This window comes from Scophthalmus maximus, chromosome 14 (assembly GCF_022379125.1).
Source record: "Scophthalmus maximus strain ysfricsl-2021 chromosome 14, ASM2237912v1, whole genome shotgun sequence".
Lineage (NCBI taxonomy): Eukaryota > Metazoa > Chordata > Actinopteri > Pleuronectiformes > Scophthalmidae > Scophthalmus > Scophthalmus maximus.
Window position 1 is genome coordinate 3,712,501 of NC_061528.1, and position 21,671 is coordinate 3,734,171.

Consider the following 21,671-nt stretch of genomic DNA (forward strand, 5'->3'; position numbering starts at 1 on the left):
ACTTCTGGATAATACTGCGGGATCGGAGGAAAGAAATAGGGAATTTCACAGATCCCTTCACAGGAGCGCACTAGAATGTGCTTTCACACCTTCTGTGTGGAAACACAGACATGATTGTGCTACTCTCTGGTTGTGAATCACAGAAATCCATGAATAAGTTGTGGGAAAATCATGGAAGTCCTCTGTGGGAATATTCTAAGATGCTCACTGTGAATATTTTAGAATATTTTTGATGCACTGTACTTATATACCTGTGTGGCAAATATGTGTAAAGTTCTAAGAAATAGAAACTTATACGAAATCAAAGCAATATCCACTGCAATCGTTTTGGTTTTCATTAATATTTAGCTTGAAGTCCTTTCTCTGAACAACACCATTTTCGAAAACGCTAAAAATTGTATTATTATATTACCACTGTACTATTCCTAATTAGTTCCTGGCCCTGATTACATATAGTAGGAAAACGAGCAACCAACATTTATTTACATAATGCTTTTCAAAACAGAAGTTACAAAACGAAAGACGGAAAACAAAAAATACTCGCAGTATAATTGGACCCCAGGTTGAAGAACAGTTCAAAAATGTGTGCGTAGGCTTTGCTTCATAACCTCGGCCTTTGTGTGCTGTTATGCCGATACGGATCTCCACAATTCAATAAACTGCACATGATGTCTGAGGTATTCAGGAGGATAAGTTGAACTGTTGTTGCAGCCACTTCTCGGTGCCTCGGTCCAAGCCAGCGGACCCGGCGGAGAGATTTGTGTGTGATAGGAAGGAGCCGAGCTGTTCGAGGAGGGTCTGGGTTCACGCAGCCAGCCTGCTCAGGCTGCCTCGGCGGCGGCCACACCTCTACCTGCTGGTTTTCATTTTTCCAGGTCTACTCTGAGGTCAACGGCCTCGAAGTGTTGCAACAGTTTCTGCGCTTTTGGTTGGGAGACGATAGCATATGTGTGCACACACGCGTATCCGCCGCTGTTGGGAGGGAGTTCATTCAAGTTCAATCTAGAATCTGAGATGTTAAGCAAAGGCCTTTTGTGCACCATCACACACGACATGTTATTTACTCTTCTATGAGATTGCTGAGGAAGGCTACATCAACGCCCCTACTGTACATTTTCATTTTGAAATCGCATCGCTTTTGCTACACTTACACCTGCTACCCACACGAGTCTAGTTTTAAAGCATCTAAAACAGAGAACTTTTGGAAATGTCGCTTTGGACCCGTTTAAGTCGGACGAGTAGAAACTGAGATGTTTGGACGGGATGACGTAGTCACCCGCAATCACTTCCTGATTGGTTCATATAAGTCACGACAGCGTCGGCACAGGTTCCACCTCGTCGTCGGTCCAAGAGTAGAAATACCTGCTCTCCCTATTCACCATTGCTGTTCTAGTATTTTCCGTAACTAAGCAACGAACTGCTGAGTTGACAATCTGCCTCCTGTTCACATCGGCACGCACAACCCCAGTGTACATGAAAGGTCATGTGATATGCATCTTTTGGTACGCTTGAATGGACAGAGATATTGCATTTGCTAATTATGTCCACATGGGCCTTCCATAGAGGCAGAGAAGACAGTGCTTTGGAAACAATTAGAGGAGGAGGTCTCCGTGTAAAGCTGTTGACAGTCTACCCAAAGCGCACCAGTAGAAAAACCCAGCAGGTGTTCCTGTTTCTAAAATTGTCACATGCAGAGCATCTGATCGTCGACTGAAACCATTGCTGCCGAAAGACTCGATGGTAATCATCTGACGCACGGCCGAAGCTGTTTGTTGTCAGGAGCTGACAGTTGACGATCGAAATAAAGTGTTGCCTGATGTGGTTCGAGGCATGTTTTGGCCGGCGGGGTGAAGAGATACAGTCGAGAGTTCAGCTCCTGGAGCAGGAGGCCTGTTCACGATCAGCTCTGGCAGCAGCCGACTGACACTTTGACTGCTCAGAGAGCGGCGAGGCTGCCGTCCAACTTTGTCAATCTGCATTCCTCAAGGGAAGAAACACTATCCCTCTTTGTTCTGTCTCCACAGTTAAATTCACGACTGCATCTTAGACCTTGATAAATCATAAAACAATGACCTTCTCTTAATTGGATGAACCTGGTGATGGTAATGTGACCTACTCTTCATTTTATTGCCATGTAAAAAAAAAAGCTGTCAATGTCAGATCATGTCTTTTCTTTTGCAAGGCCATCAAATATTACTGTCTCTCATTTTCCCCCTCAGCTGTGAAAAAGTAAGTGTGTGTCTGTGCTGGTTCTTCAGTATCATTGGCTGTGATATGTGCACCCACATGGTAAAATTTGGATTCATGGAATCAGAGAGGTGTGAATGTAAGACAGTGTGTACGGTCGGAAGTCAGTTGGCTTCACGTGAGGCGGCCCACAGACCGGACAGACTCAGAGGAATGCTGCTTTTGTGTGAGTCAAACTGCCGGCTCTTTGTTCAAAAATGTGGCTGAGAGGCTGCTGTTGTAACTGTACATCCCCCTGAAACCATTACAGATTGTAAAACTATGTACAACACCATGGTCGAAAGACAAGGGGAGAAATTAGCCTGCTGACGCATGAATGACCTGTGGCTACTACAAACGATTCTACTCCAGTCCACTAGGTGGCGGTAGTACATCTACTACAACAACAGTAAACATTGAAATTCTAATCGTGCTGCTATGCATCGTGATTTAGTGCTGTGCAAGTTGGATTATTGAGTCAACGCTGGAAAAGAAATGAGCACTTGTAACAAAGCCAATTCAGAACAATTAGGGAAACTGATTTCATGAGCTATTGCGGAGATCGACCGGCTGAAATAATTTGCTTGAGTATTCAACCAATCAGGCATCTTTAGTGCTGTGAGCCTAAACCCAGTTTCCTGTACTTTCCTTTAGTATATCAATGTAAATACATACAAACTTTTACCCCTCCAACAAGTCGGAGAAAATTGACCCCAGACATTTGAAACCAGAAGTATTATTAACTATAAAAAGTCTGTTAAGTATTTAAGTACCACTCCAATTACATCAGATGATATATGCCTTCATGGCCAGCCATTTTTAAGGTTAGCTGTGGTGATAAAACCTGCCTTCATATACTTGGACAAGGTTTGTCAGCAAAAAAATGTCACCCCTGATTAACAGGAAAATCCTGAGGGTTAGAAATTGTGAAATATTAGTTACAGGCTGATCCTGATCTGACATATGATCTCATCAGCCACACTCTCAGCACCACCACCCTCCTGCAATAATGTGACATTGACCAGAATGAACCACGGACAGAATGCTCACTGTGATCGAGTTAGACGAGATTCGCGAGTCTGCCCACAGCCTAACGTGATTTACAGTTCAGGAGGTGACACCTGCAGACACACTGGTGTGGTCGAAGGTTGTCCGACTCTGACGTCAGTGCGTATGAAGTATGACGGATCTGTTTGTGTTCAACACAGCCCAGTGTCTGATACTGTCAGGTATATAGGCACGGACATGTGTACATACACTTGCACGTACAGTTCAGAAGTTCAGCGCGTCATTAAAGTTATACCCCGACTCTTCCAGGTATATCATTACTGCCACAGAGTCATAACAAATCAGGCCAGACTCATGCGCTGTATATGTATTTAGACATGTATGGTGCCTGTATGTTCAGCTCTGTGTGTCTATGTGTGGGTTCAGGGGGTTAACAATCATGCAATATGAAGGTATGCGATTGTTCTCACGTGACTGGGTTTAATGCATGTACAGTATGTGTGTGTGTGTGAGAGAGAAATATTTCTTTGGGGATATCTCCTTACTGCATCCTGTTTGAAGGGGAATCCCACCAAAGTCTCCTCGAGACCCTAAAACAAATTCAGCAACTAAAAGATCAAGCCTCAACTTTGAAGACCGAGCGCCTCAGACTTTCAGATCTTTCTGCACAAATCTCGGCCTGCTAATTGGGAATAGATGAATACGGCGGGAATGCGTTTGATCTAGGAGCTTTATGCCTTTAGCACGGATGCTGTAGAGTGAGTTGAACGTGTCAGGGTGGAAGTGGGTTTAGTGGTCAGGCATCAGGCCTGACATCTGGACTCAGATTGGTTTGCAGCCACAAATATGAAAAACTTCAAATTTGACTTGTACTTAAATGCTTTGGGATTTAAAATGGAATCAACTGGAATTCACAAGACTTGAGAGCAAAAACCCTCAAAACAGTGCCAAGCTTTGACCCAATAAAACCCACCCACCTTACCTACTATATCATTTTTGAAAACAAAGTTGTGTAAGACAAGACTTGAGTCTTGACTTGTGGTTGAGAATTCGGACCTGCTTTTGCAAGACTAAGTCTAAGACTAAATCTTAGATTTACCCCCAAAGGACTTGAAGACTTGAGACTTCTCTGGGAACTGTTCTCAAAGACTTGAGACTTGACTTGGACCTACTGTTGAAGACATTAAGACAGAAGACAGTCACACGTAACTTGAGACTTGCTTTTCCCAGACTCAAGACTTGACTTGGACACATATGATTTAAGACGACCGGGACGTAACGACTTGACTTGTTATTTGAGACTCGTTTTGACAAGACGTGAGACATGACTTGGGACTTGCTTGACAAGACATTTGATTTGGAATTTGGCCTTTAAGGACTTGAAACCTTACTTGAAACTTGACAGATCAAATTGCATATCCAATGACTTGCCTGTTTCCTGATCAACCACTGTATTTCACTGGGACTTTTTTTTCAGCTTCCGCCTCATGGGTGGCCATTATGGCTCGCTGAGGCCTCCCAACATGTTAACATCAGAGCTTAGCTTCCCCAAAAGACAGCAAGAGCAAGGGATTCAACGTCAGGCTGCATTACGTCTCCTCTGCTTCAGACGGTGGTCATGACACGTCAGGTTGTGAAGTCTGAGACATCAGGGTGGCGGCAGGAGGTATTAGGGCCAGCTGTAGAAGGACGGATTAGATCCCAGTGACCCTGCGTTCCCAGGTTAGCACGAGAGGAGGTGAAGGAAAACGGGCATCAAGGTAGAGAAACAGAAGGAGAGGAGCAGAAAATGGTCGGTTGTTAGGCGGGAGGAAGGGATAAAAGGAGAAAAAAGGGATACAAAGTTTTGATGAGATGGCAACTGGCAGGCCTTGGCGCCTCTCCGATAACTTTTTCAACTACAGTGAGAGAAGTAGCTCCCTCTGCTGCTGCGTCTCTGAATTCACTGCCTGGCCAAAATCGAATGAATGCGCCTTTACATACTTAAATCTGACCTCTCACCACCGGATCCATCCTCATTAAGATCGCAGCGGTCAATCATGACGTCGGAAGCTGTTTTTACAGCATCAAATAACTCCTTGAAAACAAATCTTCTAAGAAAAATGAACACTCGAACATACGTCAGCATAGTAAGAACTAATGAAAATGACAGAAAACATCTTTGTGGAAAAAATGTTGGCATGTACTTTGATTCTTTTTTAAAGTTTGGCCTATGTCCCATCTGCTAACATGATTGCATGCATCCATTACTCAACAATATAAATGACTATTTCAACAAGCTGTTTCTCTGCATAGCATTATTTCTAGTATTAATCTACCACAAAAGGAAAGTGAATGTATTTTTGGTGACAAATACATCCTCTCTCCTAGAAACTGTAGTGCTATCGTTATCGGTATCGTTAACACACTCCAGATTCACTCATGCACAGAGGCTAAGGACTAGTGACTAAGGAGCGTGTACGTGCGGCCAGACAACACCGCTTATTGAGTTTCTATCGCAACTCCACAAAACACAACTGTCGTCCTATCGGCAGTTGATCTTCTTAAAGAGAGAGCCTGGGAGCTCTGCAGCAGTGTGTGTGTGTGTGTGTGTGTGTGTGTGTGTGTGTGTGTGTGCTCTCCTAAACCATCTGTGAAGTAATTTTGGTCATTAAGTTGGGTTATTATTCGAGGTTTCTGAGGGCGACCTAGTGTAAAAACATGTACGGGTCTATTTTCAATCCAGGCCGTTTGAAGACAAACACATGCACTGTATGAAAATACTGTGAGCAACATGTATCATGAGTAACACGATCGCCATGCCGGGAAGCAGGAAATTGTCTACTACAGAGACAGAGATGGAAAAGAGGGCATACATCTATAGCAGGACAGGGATGTGGACGGGGAGACAAAAACAAATAGAGAAAGCCAGAAAGAAAACAGCCTCTGACGCACTGGAGAAATGATGCCTGTGCAGGACCTGGCAGAGGAAATCTCAGGGATGGATTGCAGCAGAAGAATTAAGTGAAATGTGTCTGGTCATATTGTTTATTGTGTGAAGGAAAATGTGGTGGGATGCAGCAAGAAAAGCACATTTTCAAGGGTTTTAGGTCGGATCCAGTCAGGAGACGGTGCTTTTCTCCTGTCTACTTTAAAGTTCACATACTTTGACAAGTCGGCCGAATAGACCTAACAAACTGGATAGATCTGTAACATTCACAAATCAATCAGTCGCACAAATCTTAGTTTTAATGCTAAAATGTGTGAGTAAAGCAGCTGCTGCTGATGTGAAGTGTTCGTTATTGGAAAAAAATTGAATTTTGTAAATCTATTTTTTTTAAAATAAGAAATGAATAGATTCATATTTTCCACATTTCTTTATCTTTTGCTCAGATTTTGCGTTGAAGCCAATAAAGACTGGTCCATGAAACAAAAATAGCATCTCCGAACCCTGTTTTCCCTCAAAGATGAACCACGATGTCCCCTCACCCTTTTTGGCTTTACTCTCTGTAGCTTTAACTTTTAATATCTTTCAAAGCTGCCCTCTCTTAAAAACAAACTTTGAAACGTAGCCAGTCTTTTCTTTAGCTTTTGACAGTTTTATTAAATTATGTTGAATTATCAATAAAAAAAAAAAGATTCGATATGACCTATGTGTATGCTTCTGTCAGCTATGTTGAAATTATCAACAGCTGCGTATACAGAGAGAAAAAAGCCATCACTTTTTTGCCATACTCATATGTTCTGCACAGTGGTTCTTTTATCCAATCAGGAGGACTTAGACAAAAAAGTTCAACTCGCTTTGCAGCACATAAAGGTTCTCAGATGTGGAGGGGGGGCCAGGGGGGATTGCGGCTCTCCACATGGGGAGTGTTTGATGAGAAAGAGTCAGAAAGACGGAGAGAGAGAGAGAGACCATGAAAACGGGGAGAATGACAAAGGACCAAGTTCATCTTCTTCATCCCAACCCAGGTTTAAGCCCAGGTCTTGTTATGCGACGCCACATCTCCTCAACAGTAGCTGAAACGACTCCATGGCAACGCAGGATTTATTGACTTGTGTGAGTGTTTACATTTGTGTGCGTGTGTGTGTGTGCGTGTGTGTGTCCATCCCTTAACCTCTCTATGGATCACTGCCAATGAAATGAATAAACAGAAGTGTCCATTAGTCTCCCCTGTATGAACGCACGCACACACACACACACACACACACACACACACACACACACACACACACACACACACACACACACACACACACACACACACACACACACACACACACACACACACACACACACACACACACACACACACACACACACACACACACACACACACACACACACACAGACACGTGACAATGTTATGGTAAAAGTTTGGTCAGGTTGAGGCACAAAAACCATCTGGTTAGGTTTAAGAAAAGATCATGGGTTGGAGTTAAAATAGGCACGTCGTCGTCATTGTCATGGTCACAATAACAAAGGGTTCATACTGTAAATCAACTAAGTTCATGGTTGAAAGAAAACAACACTGGTTCGAAGCGGGAGACGACCCGTGCACCCTGACCTCCTCCCTGCCTGCCTGCGTTGACTTTGACGCTCTGTGACATCGCCGCCCGACGTCCTCCCTCTGCTCCGGTCATAAATACTTTGGCTGCCAGAGAAATGTGCCACTTGTACGCGAGCGTCGTTTGGTGGCGTTGGATGAAAAGCCATGGTGTCGCCTCACGCGCCCTCTTAACGTGGGTTGCCAATGAAGCGTCGCCTATGGGGTTATTCTTTCCTAAATGGGAGGATCGTCTCCATTAGATGCGCACAAATGGAATTTGAAACTAACTTTTCATGACCGGTTCAAATCCTTTCTCTCATGCTCGACATGATGACTGGAGTCTTTTCTGCTGTCTCCCCGCCGCCTGGACGCTCCGTCCATGGGAAAAATTCCTCGGGTGCAAAGGAAGTGATGCATTTTACAGCTCGGGCTTTTTCCTCAAACAGACAAGAGGCCCGAGGGAACTGCGGACGGTTAGCGCGAGCGGTGACGGACACCGCGGTCGAACGGAGACAGAGAACAGTGACGCCACCCACCGAACCCATGTGTCCGTGGCCCGAGTGCCGTACACCATCGTCACAGGGAGTCGGCACTTGCGACTTATTCCCGCCGCCGGTTCCTTTTCCAATTCTGCAGCTTCAAAGTTCGTCAGATGAGAGAAGGCGTGAGTTTGGGGGGAGCCAAGCGGTCGGGGAAAACTCCAACAGGCCGTTGTACTCAATGCGGCCTCGGCCTTTTTTCGTGAGCAACGTCAACAAACCCCAATACTCCCCGATTCCCCTCATCACTTCCAGGATGTTGTTGTACTTTACCGTAGTGTTTGTCAAATTATATGATACATACATGGTTGTATGTTTGAATGAAAAGATTATACAGCCGTTCCACAAAGCATTGAATCTATAAAGAACCACACCACTTTCTTTGTGGTGGAAAATAGCACAATGCCAAAAACGTATGGAAAAGGTTTGTTTTGCTTGGAGGTTTTTCTTTTTTTTTTTTTTAAACATAATCCCTCAAGTTTACACGGTTGTGGTTTTCTTTTACGGGAACATGTTTGGTTTATTTTTAGTCCCGTCCTGAGCTAATTGCTACATGTAAGAGAAACGGCTCGTCCGGTTGTTATGGGGGTTCTCTATGAGAATGATTTGTTGAAAACCTCTGGGGCTCGCCCGCCCTCTCTCCTTCGCTGTGCGTTGCATGTATGACAAAATGACACGCGTAATATTACCCACGTTGCACCCTGCCCTGTCAAAACCACGCACTCGGAAGAAACAACCTGCAGGCCCAAGTGCTCAGGATTACTGACATCCGCACCTCAAAGTTTTTCGTCAGGGCAGTTTTCATTTGGAGAATGTGTTTTTTTTGTTTCAGTCCACCCGGTCGCATTTGCTTCTGAGCTCACGACATGTGCTCGTCTTGTAAGTATTCACAGAAGAATTGAATTTCCTCGACTCTATGTGCAAAAAAACAAAAACAAAACCAGCAAAATCTCTACCGTCTCCAAGTACAGTGTGAGTACGTCAGCTATTCGAGGAGGACGATGATGATGTGTGATATGGAAAAACCCTCCGGCACACATTCAGACGCACGGCACACACATGTTGACACAGCGGGACGGTTGGGGTTTTTCTTTTCGGGGCACCGGGCCAACAGCGCCCTGTTATCTACAGTGCGCGCCGGGGTCCCGGCTGCTGCCGCTGCACGTCTCTCTGCTGTTTTGTTTTGACAGGGCACATGACAGAATGTGCAGCGGGAAAAAAAAAAACGGATTACAGCACTCAACGGCTCCACGCCGAGTTCTACAGTACAGCGCCTTTAAAAATAGCAACAGGCGTGTTCCCTGGAAACAGAGAGGGGGAGTGTGTGTGTGTGTGTGTGTGTGTGTGTGTGTGTGTGCGACTGACACATTGTATGTGATTACTGGGTTTGTGTCAGTGTGTTTATACCACTATTCACAGTTTATATGTGAGTTTTCTTAAATTAAAGTGGGTAAAAAAAAAAAGTTCAACACTGCAATTCTGGTCCCGATCCCGGTTTATTTCTGGTACTGTACAGCCGAGACGTGCCGTATGGTGTCATCAAGACACACACACACGCATCTTAATACATCCAGACCAGGCCTTCCCTTCCCTCCCCTGTTTCTTGCCGGGGTTTAGCGAAGCCGCTGTGGAAAGAAATCCTGTCAGATTTCAACTTTGCCGAGCGGCTCCCTCGAGCTCTCACTCAGCTTTTTTCTTTTCCCTTTTCTCTGCAAAACTGCTGTAAAGCCTCCATCCAACCGTCCACTGACGGCCCTTGGAATGAACTGAATGTTTATTTGTTAGTTATTCAACAGTGATAATAAAAAGAATCAAAAGATTAGATTCACCCAAACTATCGATTTTTAAACAGCAAAAATAAATATATGTCAAATAAGATTCTGCACAGAATTTTTGTTGTCACCGGCAACCAGTGACCTCAGCTCCTGACCCCCGGTGGAATGCAGGCTTTGAACTCTCGACTGCCAACCTCTGGTGGGCCGATAAGGAGCCGCTGGAAGTGATAGCAGCTCTCACACACACACACACACACACACACACACACACACACACACACACACACACACACACACACACACACACACACACACACACACACACACACACACACACACACACACACACACACACACACACACACCGAGTGGTAAACGGTTAAGGCTGCTGACTGAAGTGTACATAAACACACTTACACCCCCCCCCCCCCCCCCCCCCCCACTAAACATTCCTGATTGGCTTTTTCTTTCTCAGAGATAGAAAGAGAGAGAGAGAGAGAGAGAGTAAGTAACTCTCTCTCTCTCTGCTTTGCTTCCAAACGCGTCGATCTCACACTATCGGTCAGTCGCTCACAGGATTCCTCATCTCTGTCGTCCCATTAAACGCCCGTTTGCGCCTCACGTGGCCGCCATGTGTCCCTAAAACTCGAGAGGTGACTCGGCGCACTTCCACCCTCCCCGTGTTGTCTTACAACTCATTCATCACTCGTCGCCCGGAGGGAAACGCTCAGGCGGACTGCAGCGAGAAATGCGCGAGCGCGCTCCTGCACGTCAAAGGTGTCAGCTGCGGTGATGAACTGCCCCCGAAATTCAATAAAAGGAAACCATGGCGCAGGAGAGAAAAAAGTAAATCAATCACAGAGGAAAAACTGTTTGAACATCTGAATGTGAGATTATTAAGAAGTTGAAACGCTGCTTGTTGGGCCCCGACAACCAGCTGCTTGTTCCTCTGAAGATCTACGCTTTACGTTCTTTAAGTATCTCAGGTAATGATTATCACGAACACCGACAGACGGGAGAGACAAACGGTGCAGCAACGTGCTGCATCGAAACAGAAATCAGTGACAACTTAGGCGTCGCATTAAAGATGCCGGTTGATTCCTGAATGATATTTTTCGGACCGGTCTAATTCTTCGCTCCGCCTTGTCAAGCTGTCAGACTCGTCGGTCCGACGAGGTCAGGGGTTTAAAGCCCCCCCTCAGGGGGGTTTAGCTGATGGACTGGATATGAGCGTGCATATCAGAAGGCTTTTTGTCCGCTTAGTGACGTGACTGTTAGCAGATTGGGCCGTTTGATTGTTCAGATTCATTTTCTTAAACACACAATATGGAAATTTTATCTCTCGGTCAAAACAGTAGCAAAAATGGCGAGAGCAGATCAGATTCAAGTCGAAAATCTGTGTTATTCTGTTGCTGTCTCGGAGGACACGGGACGTCGTCCAGCAGGAGTGAGCCCCTGCTGGACGACCCCGTTCGTCATCATTCAGAGCTTTTAGGGAAACGTCAGGCGGCGCACAGAGACGCGCGGACGAGCTCCTGCACGCCGTCGCCAACTGATCCACCGTGCAGAGGTCAAACTGTTTCACTAACCCTCACTTCAAGCAGCCAGTGACATTTCACTTTGACTCGTGAAAGAAAAAGTTACGAACATGACGGCTTTGTCTGTGGAAATCAGAGTACGGCACAAGCTTTTTCGCTGTGTATCATTTAAGAGGAGGCGAATCTGGAACCTTGCCGCCACCTCTTTGGCGTTTTAGATTGTTCATTCTTTTATGGCAGTTTTTCGTCACGGAAGCTGCACGGTGCTGTTGAGGGGCTGCGCTCGGATTCGTGGAGGTCAGATGTGACTGATTCCCGCTTTGGGGGAAATGATTCATTAGGAGACGACCTCTGTTCGGCGGGTCGGCGTTCAGCTGACGGGGTCGCGGGGGTCGGCCTGCAGCGCCGCCGCCCGACCTGTGGTTCCAGTCTGAACGTCAGAAACAGGCCGCGCTGAATACACGTGAGGGGGGGCAGCGAAGCGAGGTTTCAACCTTATTGGCAAAGGGACAATTGATATTCCCATTACTTTTTTTAAACGTGCACCTCACTTCATCAGATATAAACTACTTTTAAGACTCCATCATCCAATATGAGCAGACGTTTTGCACGGAAAAACTGGGCCGGTGACATTTCCTGCAACATGACAGGTAGCGACAGTTAAGATGAAGGATATCTCATTTGCATATCTTGAATTTCTCGCTTTTCCCCCCTCATCATTTAGCTTCTGTAGGAATGTTGCAGGAGAAGAAAAATACACCAGGGGAGTGCAATACTTTCTGTCAGAGACAAAGGACCCATAACACTCACTCCACACTTTCATAGCTCTGTTCGGCCGGTCGATTCCGAATTCCCGTGCTCACACACTGGGCCCCTGCTGCTCTCACACAGAAACCCTGTTTGGTTTGAACCCGCTGCTGACACCAGCACGACCTCTTGACCGAAACCCGAACGATGTCGAGCGTCTGCCCTGCAGGTAATAACTTAACCTGTCCCGCTGCATCCTCCAAATGACTTTTGTCTCGTCTAAGACACACAACACACACACACACACACACACACACACACACACACACACACACACACACACACACACACACACACACACACACACACACACACACACACACACACACACACACACACACACACACGCGCACACGCACACGCACACACACACAGAGTATATATTGACTATTGATGAAGTAAAGGCTGATATAGTAGTGGCTACTTTGGTTCTTGTGTTTAATTACGATTGCAAACCTCTGGAAGATTTGTATTTAAGTGAATATGCTTTTGTGATGTTCTTCTTCGCGAGCCACTGCCTCTTCCTCTCTGGAGGTCGGGGAGGTTTTGATGCTTCGGGCACTGAAAACTTTTGCAGGTTTTTCGAAGCAACACGCTGCACCTCATGCAGCTCAGACTCAAAGCTGCCCCGCTGCTCTTTGAGCTTCTTCTCTGAGCACTTTCCTCCACTTCTCAGAGTCTTTCATCGGAGTGTTCTCGCATTTCAGAAATGCCTCAGTGTATTTGGGTGTTGGACCAAATTCATTGAGCCTAATAGGGATCAGACCAACATCCCTCAAACCATCCGAGCACTCCTCCGGCACACCGCAGCCAGAGTCTCTTTAAAAGTGTTTAACAGTTTGGGAGTTTGACTTTCAAAAATCCAGTGCAGCGCCCGAAAACTAAAACCCAAGACATAGTAAGTGAGGGAGTTGCACTGCACGGACGTACGGCCGCTGCACATGGAGGAAGAAATGAACTACAAAACACTTCTTCTCTGTGGGAGCACGGACCACATGGTTAGTGCGTCACGGCAGAAGGTGCCTGATCAGTTATACAACATCATCATACGTGGATTATTGACACGAAAACAATCTTTCATCCGTTAAATATCGCGATCGTCATCATTATCGCCATACACGTCTGATTTAGAATGAAATCACATATTGGGTTTCTGGCTTAAGGTTTTTGGTGCGTCGTTATATATATATATATATATATACACATATATATTCAATCACATCGCGTCACATTTACGACAACACTGAGGCACACAGCTGACAACAGAAACAACCAAAAAAAGCACCAACGTGCACGTCCCAGTGTGTCATTGGCATCTTGAACTCTTGTTGGGGAGACAGCGCTAATCAGATTAACGGGGTTAGAGGGTCTGGAAGCCGGAGGAGGGCTCTCTGTGTGTGTGTGTGTGTGTGTGTGTGTGTGTGTGTGTGTGTGTGTCCAACAAGATAGCAGATGCAACAGGCCAACAGCCAGACTCAGACCGTCTGTTTCTGTGATTTCTGTCTCAGTATCTCTGTCTGTCTGTCTGTCTGTCTGACTGAGTGATCACCCGTCGCTGTGTTTGCCCCTCTGAGACGGGTGGGGCTTAGGACAGCGCAGAAAATGTTGGAGTGGCAACTTCAATTTTCAGTTTCCACTTACGACTTGTAGTGGTAAATCTTTTTTTGGGGGGGGGGGGGGCAGTTATTTGAGATGTGTGTGTGTGTGTGTGTAGCTGTTTTCAGTCATGAACTCCGGAGAAAGTCTGTCAATACTGAGTCTGGACTCTTTTGCCCGCCGTATTCTCACACGGGGGCTCTTGCAGGAAAAGTTCCTGAAAATGTCTGTCAAGTCCAGACGTCATTAGTGGTATCAGTAGATTTGATTGATTAAACATAACACAACATGTGGGACGCCGCCAGGTGTCAAAGTCCGGTACTCTGTTGTCCCCAGTATCTGCTCTTACCCCCGACCCCGGACCCACAACGTCTCCGCGGTACATAGAGAAATCACTCACTGGGTTTTCTTCTCAAAGACAAAAAAAAGAAGCTTCGTCCGACAAAATGATATGTGTCTATCACCTCGGAAGAAAGAGGACAAATGAGTAAGTTTGATTCCAGAAAACTTGAAATGACTTTTGATTACACTTTCAGAACCTTGACAGGAAGACGGATGACACGAACTGACCAATAAAACCAAGTCGCCAGACTGAGCTCGGGCCTAAGTTTGACTCGGACCCGAGGCGACGTCATCCCCCTCGAGTCAGGTCGGTAGGAGGCAGCGCCCGCAATTTTTCCATCTCCAGCACAATGTTGTTTTTTTTCTCTTTTACAATGCCTTCCCTCCCACCTCCTCCACCTGAGTCACTCCCTCTCACCACGGGCTTTTGTCTCGGGCCTGCTTCGACCCGGCCGGCCTCCGCGTCTCGTCTCCGCGGCCTCGCCGAGCCGCGAGTGTTTAGACGAACCGAGAGAGACGGAGACTCGCGAGGGAGAACGACGCTCAAGTTTTCCGCCTCCTGGTTTTTTTATTCTCTCTATAACCAACCCTGATGTTTTGCCTCGGAGGCTTTAAAGGCTGAATGGTGAAATCCCCCGAGGCGTAAACAGATGACGTGAGAGCATGTCTTCAGTTTTGGTTTTTGTTGTTGTTGGGAAGGGCCCCTCTGTAATGCCACGTTATACTCAAAGGAGTCAAATTGCTCCCTGCAATGATTTTATTTTGAAAAATGTGAACTATTAGAGTGTTAAAGCTGCATGTCGCTTTCCAAAAACATTGGGAATGATGGAGTGGAGGTAGAGAGAAATGCCCCTACGATGATTTCCCACCCAGATGTAATTTCTGTTTTCCAGGATTTGTAAAGCCGTACCTCAAACATTTGTCACCCAGAAACCTCTGGCTTACGATGGTCGGGGAGAAAAAAAGAAAAGAAAAGAAAAAAAAAACGTGAAACAGTGGGTCTTTATTTTTGGCAGGCAACGTGGAAGTCTGGCTTCTTAAAGCAGCGGCGGCGGCGGCGGCGGCGGTGCTGCAAGCGTCCAGCATGCTTGTTATGGGTCACAGCTACTCCCTGTCTGCCTGAAGCATTTCTGTCCTCTGTCACACAACCGTCCATCCATCCCTCCCTCCTTCCATCCATCCATTCATCCCTCCCTCCCTCCCTCCCTCCCTCCCTCCCTCCTTCCATCCATCCATCCATCCATCCATCCATCCTTTCTTCCCTGAATCCATCCATCCCTCCCTGAATCATCCATCCCTCCATCCATCCATCCCTCCATCCATCCATCCCTCCCTGAATCCATCCATCCATCCATCCATCCCTCCTTCCATCCATCCATCCCTCCCTGAATCATCCATCCATCCCTCCTTCCATCCATCCCTCCATCCATCCCTCCATCCTTCCATCCATCCATCCATCCATCCATCCATCCCTCCTTCCCTGAATCCATCCATCCCCCCTTCCATCCCTCCTTCCCTGAATCCATCCATCCATCCATCCCTCCTGTCATCCCTCCTTCCCTGAATCCATCCATCCATCCATCCCTCCTGTCATCCCTCCTTCCTTGAATCCGTCCATCCATTCGTCTGCGAGAGCCTCTAAACCTCCTCGTCACGTGTATTTGTTTTTCCTTCATATTCAGCTAAGTGCAAACCCCTTCACCCCAAACCTCGCGCAGACGAGAATGAAGCGCATTCATGTGCAGCTCCTGTCGGAGCTCTGGACTCTGTCCAGCTCATTTTCCCTCTCTTTGGTATCGACTGTCTGTCGTCCAGGTCAATACTCTCCTCTCCCCGTGACGGAGACGTTCAACCTCTCAGCCCCCCCCCCCCCCCCCCTGCTATTGAATTCTCTCCGTCTTTCATTTTAAATGGAGAATCAGGTGTAGCAGATTCAGCTTCGCCCCCGTGATGGGAAGTCACTCGGCCAGGCTCAGACAGCTGCATTACAGAAGTCACTCTGAACAGGATCTCTAACAACAACTCTTTTACATTTTAAATCATGCCTATTTATCATGATTTTATTCTTGGATCGTACTGCTACTTATCATATTTATTGAACTTATTAACCTGCTAGCTGTCCTACACCAACCTCCATTTGTCTGTTCTCACTGATTTGTGCTGGACGCGACATTGGGAATGTTGTTCGTGTGTTCTCTCGACGGGTAAGATGCAAATGAATTGCCCTTCTTGGGATCAAGAGGAAGAATCTGAGTGGGAAGACAGAGTTTATACTAAAATGAGTTGTTTCTGCCATGGAAACTAGAAAGAAACAGCTGTAAAAAAAACAAAAAAAACAACCCTGCTTTATTTTACTATTATTATCATTGTCGCAACCCGGTGACAGAGCAGTGTAGTGACAGTCGTGGTCAAACCGGCGGCGTTTCCAACCACACTTCTGACACACCCTCAATTCAGTCTCGCTCTTTCTTTAACATACTGTTCCCTCCAGACTACTGGGAAAAAAAAAGAAGAAGAAGAAGAAGAAGCAAGAAACCAAAGCAGTCATTTAACCCCTTGGAACTATGTGAACCACTGTTTCAAAATGCGACTTGGCCGCACGGGGCCCTCGATGAAAGGATGGTTTAAGTTGCAGCGAGGAGGAATGTGCGGTCCCCCCGCTCGTCCAGGGGTCCGAGGCCGAGACCTCCAGACACAAGCCGGCGTGCGTTTCCCCCCCGGCCGTGCGTTTCCGTGCGGCTTGTGACCTGATCAAAGGAGGAAGCACTATCACCGCTTTCTAATCATCGCACGCAAGCCGCTTGACGGGGACAGATAAGACACGGAACAATCGGCAGCAGGCCTTTTGCATTCGTCTGAACGAGACAACGGTGGACAAGCGGGGGCTGCTGCTGTCCTGTAAAGATTCGGAACTTCTTCGAGAGTCGCAGCCTCGTGTTTTTCCAAGGAGTTTGCCGATTTTTAGCGGATATCTACTTCCAAGGTTTCTCGACAACACCCGAGAAGTAAAACCACGGTGGACAGATCGGCCTCACTGGAGGTGTGGACTCTCTGATTACCGTCAGACCTTTGGAAGTAAACACTGTCCCACCCGCTCCGAACGGGGGGGGGGGGTTATCCTATACAGTGAGGTATACTGTAGCAACAGTGTGAAGGCAAACGTGTGTCGAATGTGTCCCGTACGGTGGCTCACGTCTCACCCTGACATTCCACCTCGTCAGGCGTGTTGTTCTTGGCCCTGGCAGCACATTCTTACACCTGCACCCTGTGGAAACCGCTTTCCTGTCGGTCGCACCAGAACAGTCGGCGTCTCTGTGGCCCCGACTGCCAGACGAGCCGAACACACGATGGGCCCGTGAAATGAACGAACACACACACACACACACACACACACACACACACACACACACACACACACACACACACACACACACACACACACACACACACACACACACACACACACACACACACACACACACACACACACACACACACACACACACACACACACACACACACACACCTGTAGGTTCACAGATCGAGAGTTGTGCTTTCATAAACATGAGCTGCGTCAACGCATGGATATCAGGTCAGGATGTGAGCGGAAGTCCGTTTGGTTTTCAAAATAAAAGCCAACTGATCGAGTGAACGCGTACCCAGGAGGTAAACCAACACGGGAATCACCATAGGGATCATTACAAGCCACTTATTGTTGCAAAACAATAATCACAAATATATTATTTGATATCTTAACCCTATTGTAGATAAAATTAGAAAATAAATATAAAAGAAAATCAGAAAAGATTTGAAACAAAAGTGAAGCAACACTAAAAAATATACGGATATAAAAAAAAAAGATTTACCAACTCAGGTGTGTTTCAAAGTTAGTTTGGACGAGATGAAAAGAGCTTAATGTAATATGAATTAAAGTAATTTTAAAATAAAAGGCTCGTTGTTTCTATTGATATAAAGAAATAATTCTTTATCAAAAGATCAATACTGATTTAATTTTAAGTTCCACTTACCAGCCTCTGTCTGGATGTTAGTTTCTCTTTCAGGCAATTTGTATCTTAGGTTTTATACAATTATAAAGTCATTTATTCCCAATATATCTAATATTCTGTTGTCTCACATTTAAAAAAAAAAAAAGCTTCTGCTGAGAGAGCAGAGAGAGAAAGCGCTGCTCAGAAAAGGGCTTTTGTCCAAACATATATTTATGCTTATAACTGAGGATCTGTAGTTTAAATATATTCTGTGAGGTCTCTGTGTAAAATACCATGAGATAAAAGAGCTAGTGCATTAGTTAGCTGACTTTGCTAAGAGCTGTAAAGACTCTCACCTGTCCTGTCCTGTCCTTTGTCTGCTCCAAGGTGTTCCGGCAAAACAGTCCCCCGGGGTACAAACACCCATATAAACGTTCCGGGGTGGGGGAGGAACCAAGTGGGCGGATTGGCGAGGGGGGATTTGGTATCTTGGGTGTACTTTTAAATGTTATTGTAATTATGGTTGTGAATGTATGTGTGGTGGTGAAGAAATTGGCAGTGGGTTTTATATTTTAGTAGATATGGTCAAATGTCTTTGTAGAATACTGAACGAGAGTTTTTAGCCAGGTGATTGCAAATTGAGAAACACCTGTTAATGTTCTCATCCAAAATGGCCACTACCAGGAACCAGGAGTATAAATGGCGCCAATTTCGATCTGTGTTGTGTTTTTGCAACTTCTTTGAATACCAAAACAAGTTACCCACCTGCTGTGCGCAGGTGTCCAGTCCTGACGTCACACTGGAAGTTCACCAGCTATAGTTTGTGGATTTAAAGCACCAGCACTGCAGATTATTCCTCGACAATGTCCTCTTACCGCTCTTCGTCTTCATTTTCCTTTCTACTTCACACGAGCAAACGTCTGTTTTATTCTGAAAAGTCAGAGCGGAAGTTGCGTGCGTCCCCACCCCCCGCTCGCTTCACAACAGTGGAGTCAGTGAGTGTCGAGGGGGGAGCGGGGTCAGAACACACGTCGCCGCGCACGGAGACGCACTCACACTCGGGTTCTACTGCGCTCACATCCTCCTCATCCTCCTCATCCTCATCCTCCTCCTCCTCCTCCTCCTCCTCATCCTCCTCCTCCTCCTCCTCCTCCTGCTGCGCGTCATGGGTTCTTCTCCTCGGACTCGCGCGCTGCTCTGCGCCGGATAAACTTTGGACCTGTAGGCGCGACTCGTATCATGGGAATGTACCGTCGGTGCGCTCGGCCCCGTGGATCTGTACAGCCTTGATGGACAGCATGTCACCGCAGCAGGGGACCATGGGACAGAACAGGTCCGACTCCCTGACCGGCGGCAGCAAGGCGCTCCCCGAAAACAAGAAGGTAACGAGCGCAGCGACGCTTCTCTCTCTCGGTGTGCGCTGATGGACACACTGCTCCGCGTCGTGCCGTGCGTTATTACGCACCGCGATTCCAGGTGCTCCCCTTTAGGACACATTATTCAGATTGCACCCTTGTGAGGTGTGAGCTGGTGTTTTCACGGTGCGACATCCCTGTAGAAGTCTGGACAGAGATTATTTATTGTTTGCTTTCAATTTCATTATTACCCTGTTTTATCACTGCAGCGATGCTCTAGTTCTTTTTCTCTTCTTTTTTTCTTTAATGGCTTTTGGAAATCTGCACGTTTGTTTGTTCTGATCCACGACAGGTCAGCTGTTGTTTTTTGACTGGGTGGACAATGATGAAGTTGTTGTTGTTGGTGGTGGTGGTGAGAGCCTCAGTCAGTGTCAGTGGCTGCGATTTGGGTGATTTTTGCTCTATTGCAATGGACGGATGTGTTTCTACACGTGTTAAAAATCCTCTGTGACATTTTAGAACAGCGTTGACATTTTCTGATCTGATTCAAACTATTTTCTTTTTATTATATCCAACCGAGAAAAACTCTCAAACCCACCCTCTCCTCCCTTTTTTTAAATGTATCCTTTATTTAACCAGGTTAGTCTCATTGAGATTAAAATCTCCTGGCCAAGACGGACAGCAGTACACAGTTACACATAAAACACAATACGAGATACAAGTTCAACAAGTTAAGTGTAAATAAAATGAAATTATTGACTAAAACATTCACAGTTTACGATGGAGACCGACTTCAAACTCATGAAGACGATGACTCCTGGTTATATATATATATACATCTATATAGATAGATATATATATATATCTAGATATATATATTGTGTCTGGTCTCCTGATTGTCTCTCTTATCCTAAATGAGTCGGTATGTGGGCGACTGTGCTGAGGAGCCCAGGAGAATCCAAACACCAGATCAGGACAATAATGATGCTGATAGTGATGATTTGTCAATCAGCCCAGACAGACGAACGATTCCTGCACCAGCAGCTCTGAGCTCTCTGTCTAGATCCAGTCATTACAGCAATTATTACAATGAACACATGCATAGTCTCAGTGCATCCCACCAGGCTGCAGCTCTTCGTTTCTTCTCGTAGTTTTTGCTCCAGTGTGTGCTCTCTGGCTCTGGTCCATCGATCGATCGATCGATCGAAGGGGAGATTCTCCAGCAGCTGATTGGGGAACTTGTAGTAAACAGCGCCCCCCCTCCAGCGCGTGTTTGAAAAAAGAAAGTGCATATTATATATTTTTTCCAGCTGCATCTCATCTGTGAGCAGAGACTGCTGCAAAAAGAAATGCCACTAATAAACACAAAGTAAGCCAGTGCCCCCAGTTGGTGGTCGTGATTCAAACGGTGACGAACACCAAGAGCAGCGCTTCAGCCGCTTCTCATGACACCAGTCTGCCTATTGTTCCTTGAAATAAGTGCCGAGCAGAGGTTATGTCTCTGGTAGCAGCATTGTAAGTGATATCTCAATCGGTTTGGCTGCAGGAAAACAAAACCGAGTCGTGATGGTTTGCAGTCGGGCTGCAACTGACGATTATTTTCCAACTCGGTTATTCTGTGGATTATTTTCCAGATTAAGCCATCGGTTGTTTGCTCCATAAAATGGTGAAAGAAATGTCGATCGTGTTCACCAAAACCCCGAGATGATGTTTTGTTTTGTCCACACACCAAAGATATTCAGTTTACCGTCACAGAGGAGCAAAGAAACCAGAAAATATTCACATTTATGAAGCAGAAATCAGAGAATCTGATAATCCGATTAATCGATTATCAAAATAGTTGGCGAGTGATTTACTAATCGATAACTGTTGCAGCTTTAGTTTGCAGTAACAGCAGTTGCAGTCAGTAGATCCGAGGACTGCAATCGTTTAATTGTCCAATTTCTTCACACTTCAAGTATTTCGCCACT

General features: G+C 46.0%; 1 protein-coding gene across 3 annotated transcripts in view; it reads left to right on the forward strand.

The window, feature by feature from the left end:
- The window catches only part of arhgap20 (Rho GTPase activating protein 20), a 50,667-nt gene that overhangs the window by 563 nt on the left and 28,433 nt on the right, over nucleotides 1–21,671 (forward strand). The window contains exon 2 of one of the 3 annotated variants that reach the window (XM_035604229.2): nucleotides 14,555–14,667. The exons of 1 other annotated variant lie outside the window; for it this stretch is intronic. Coding sequence is in view for 1 of the 2 variants with exons in the window: in XM_035604228.2 (XP_035460121.2) it covers nucleotides 19,636–19,728 (93 nt within the window). In the remaining variant the exon portion in view is untranslated. Of the gene's footprint in view, nucleotides 1–14,554; nucleotides 14,668–19,352; nucleotides 19,729–21,671 lie in introns of those variants that run through there. One more of the 3 variants, XM_035604228.2, reaches the window with a different exon arrangement.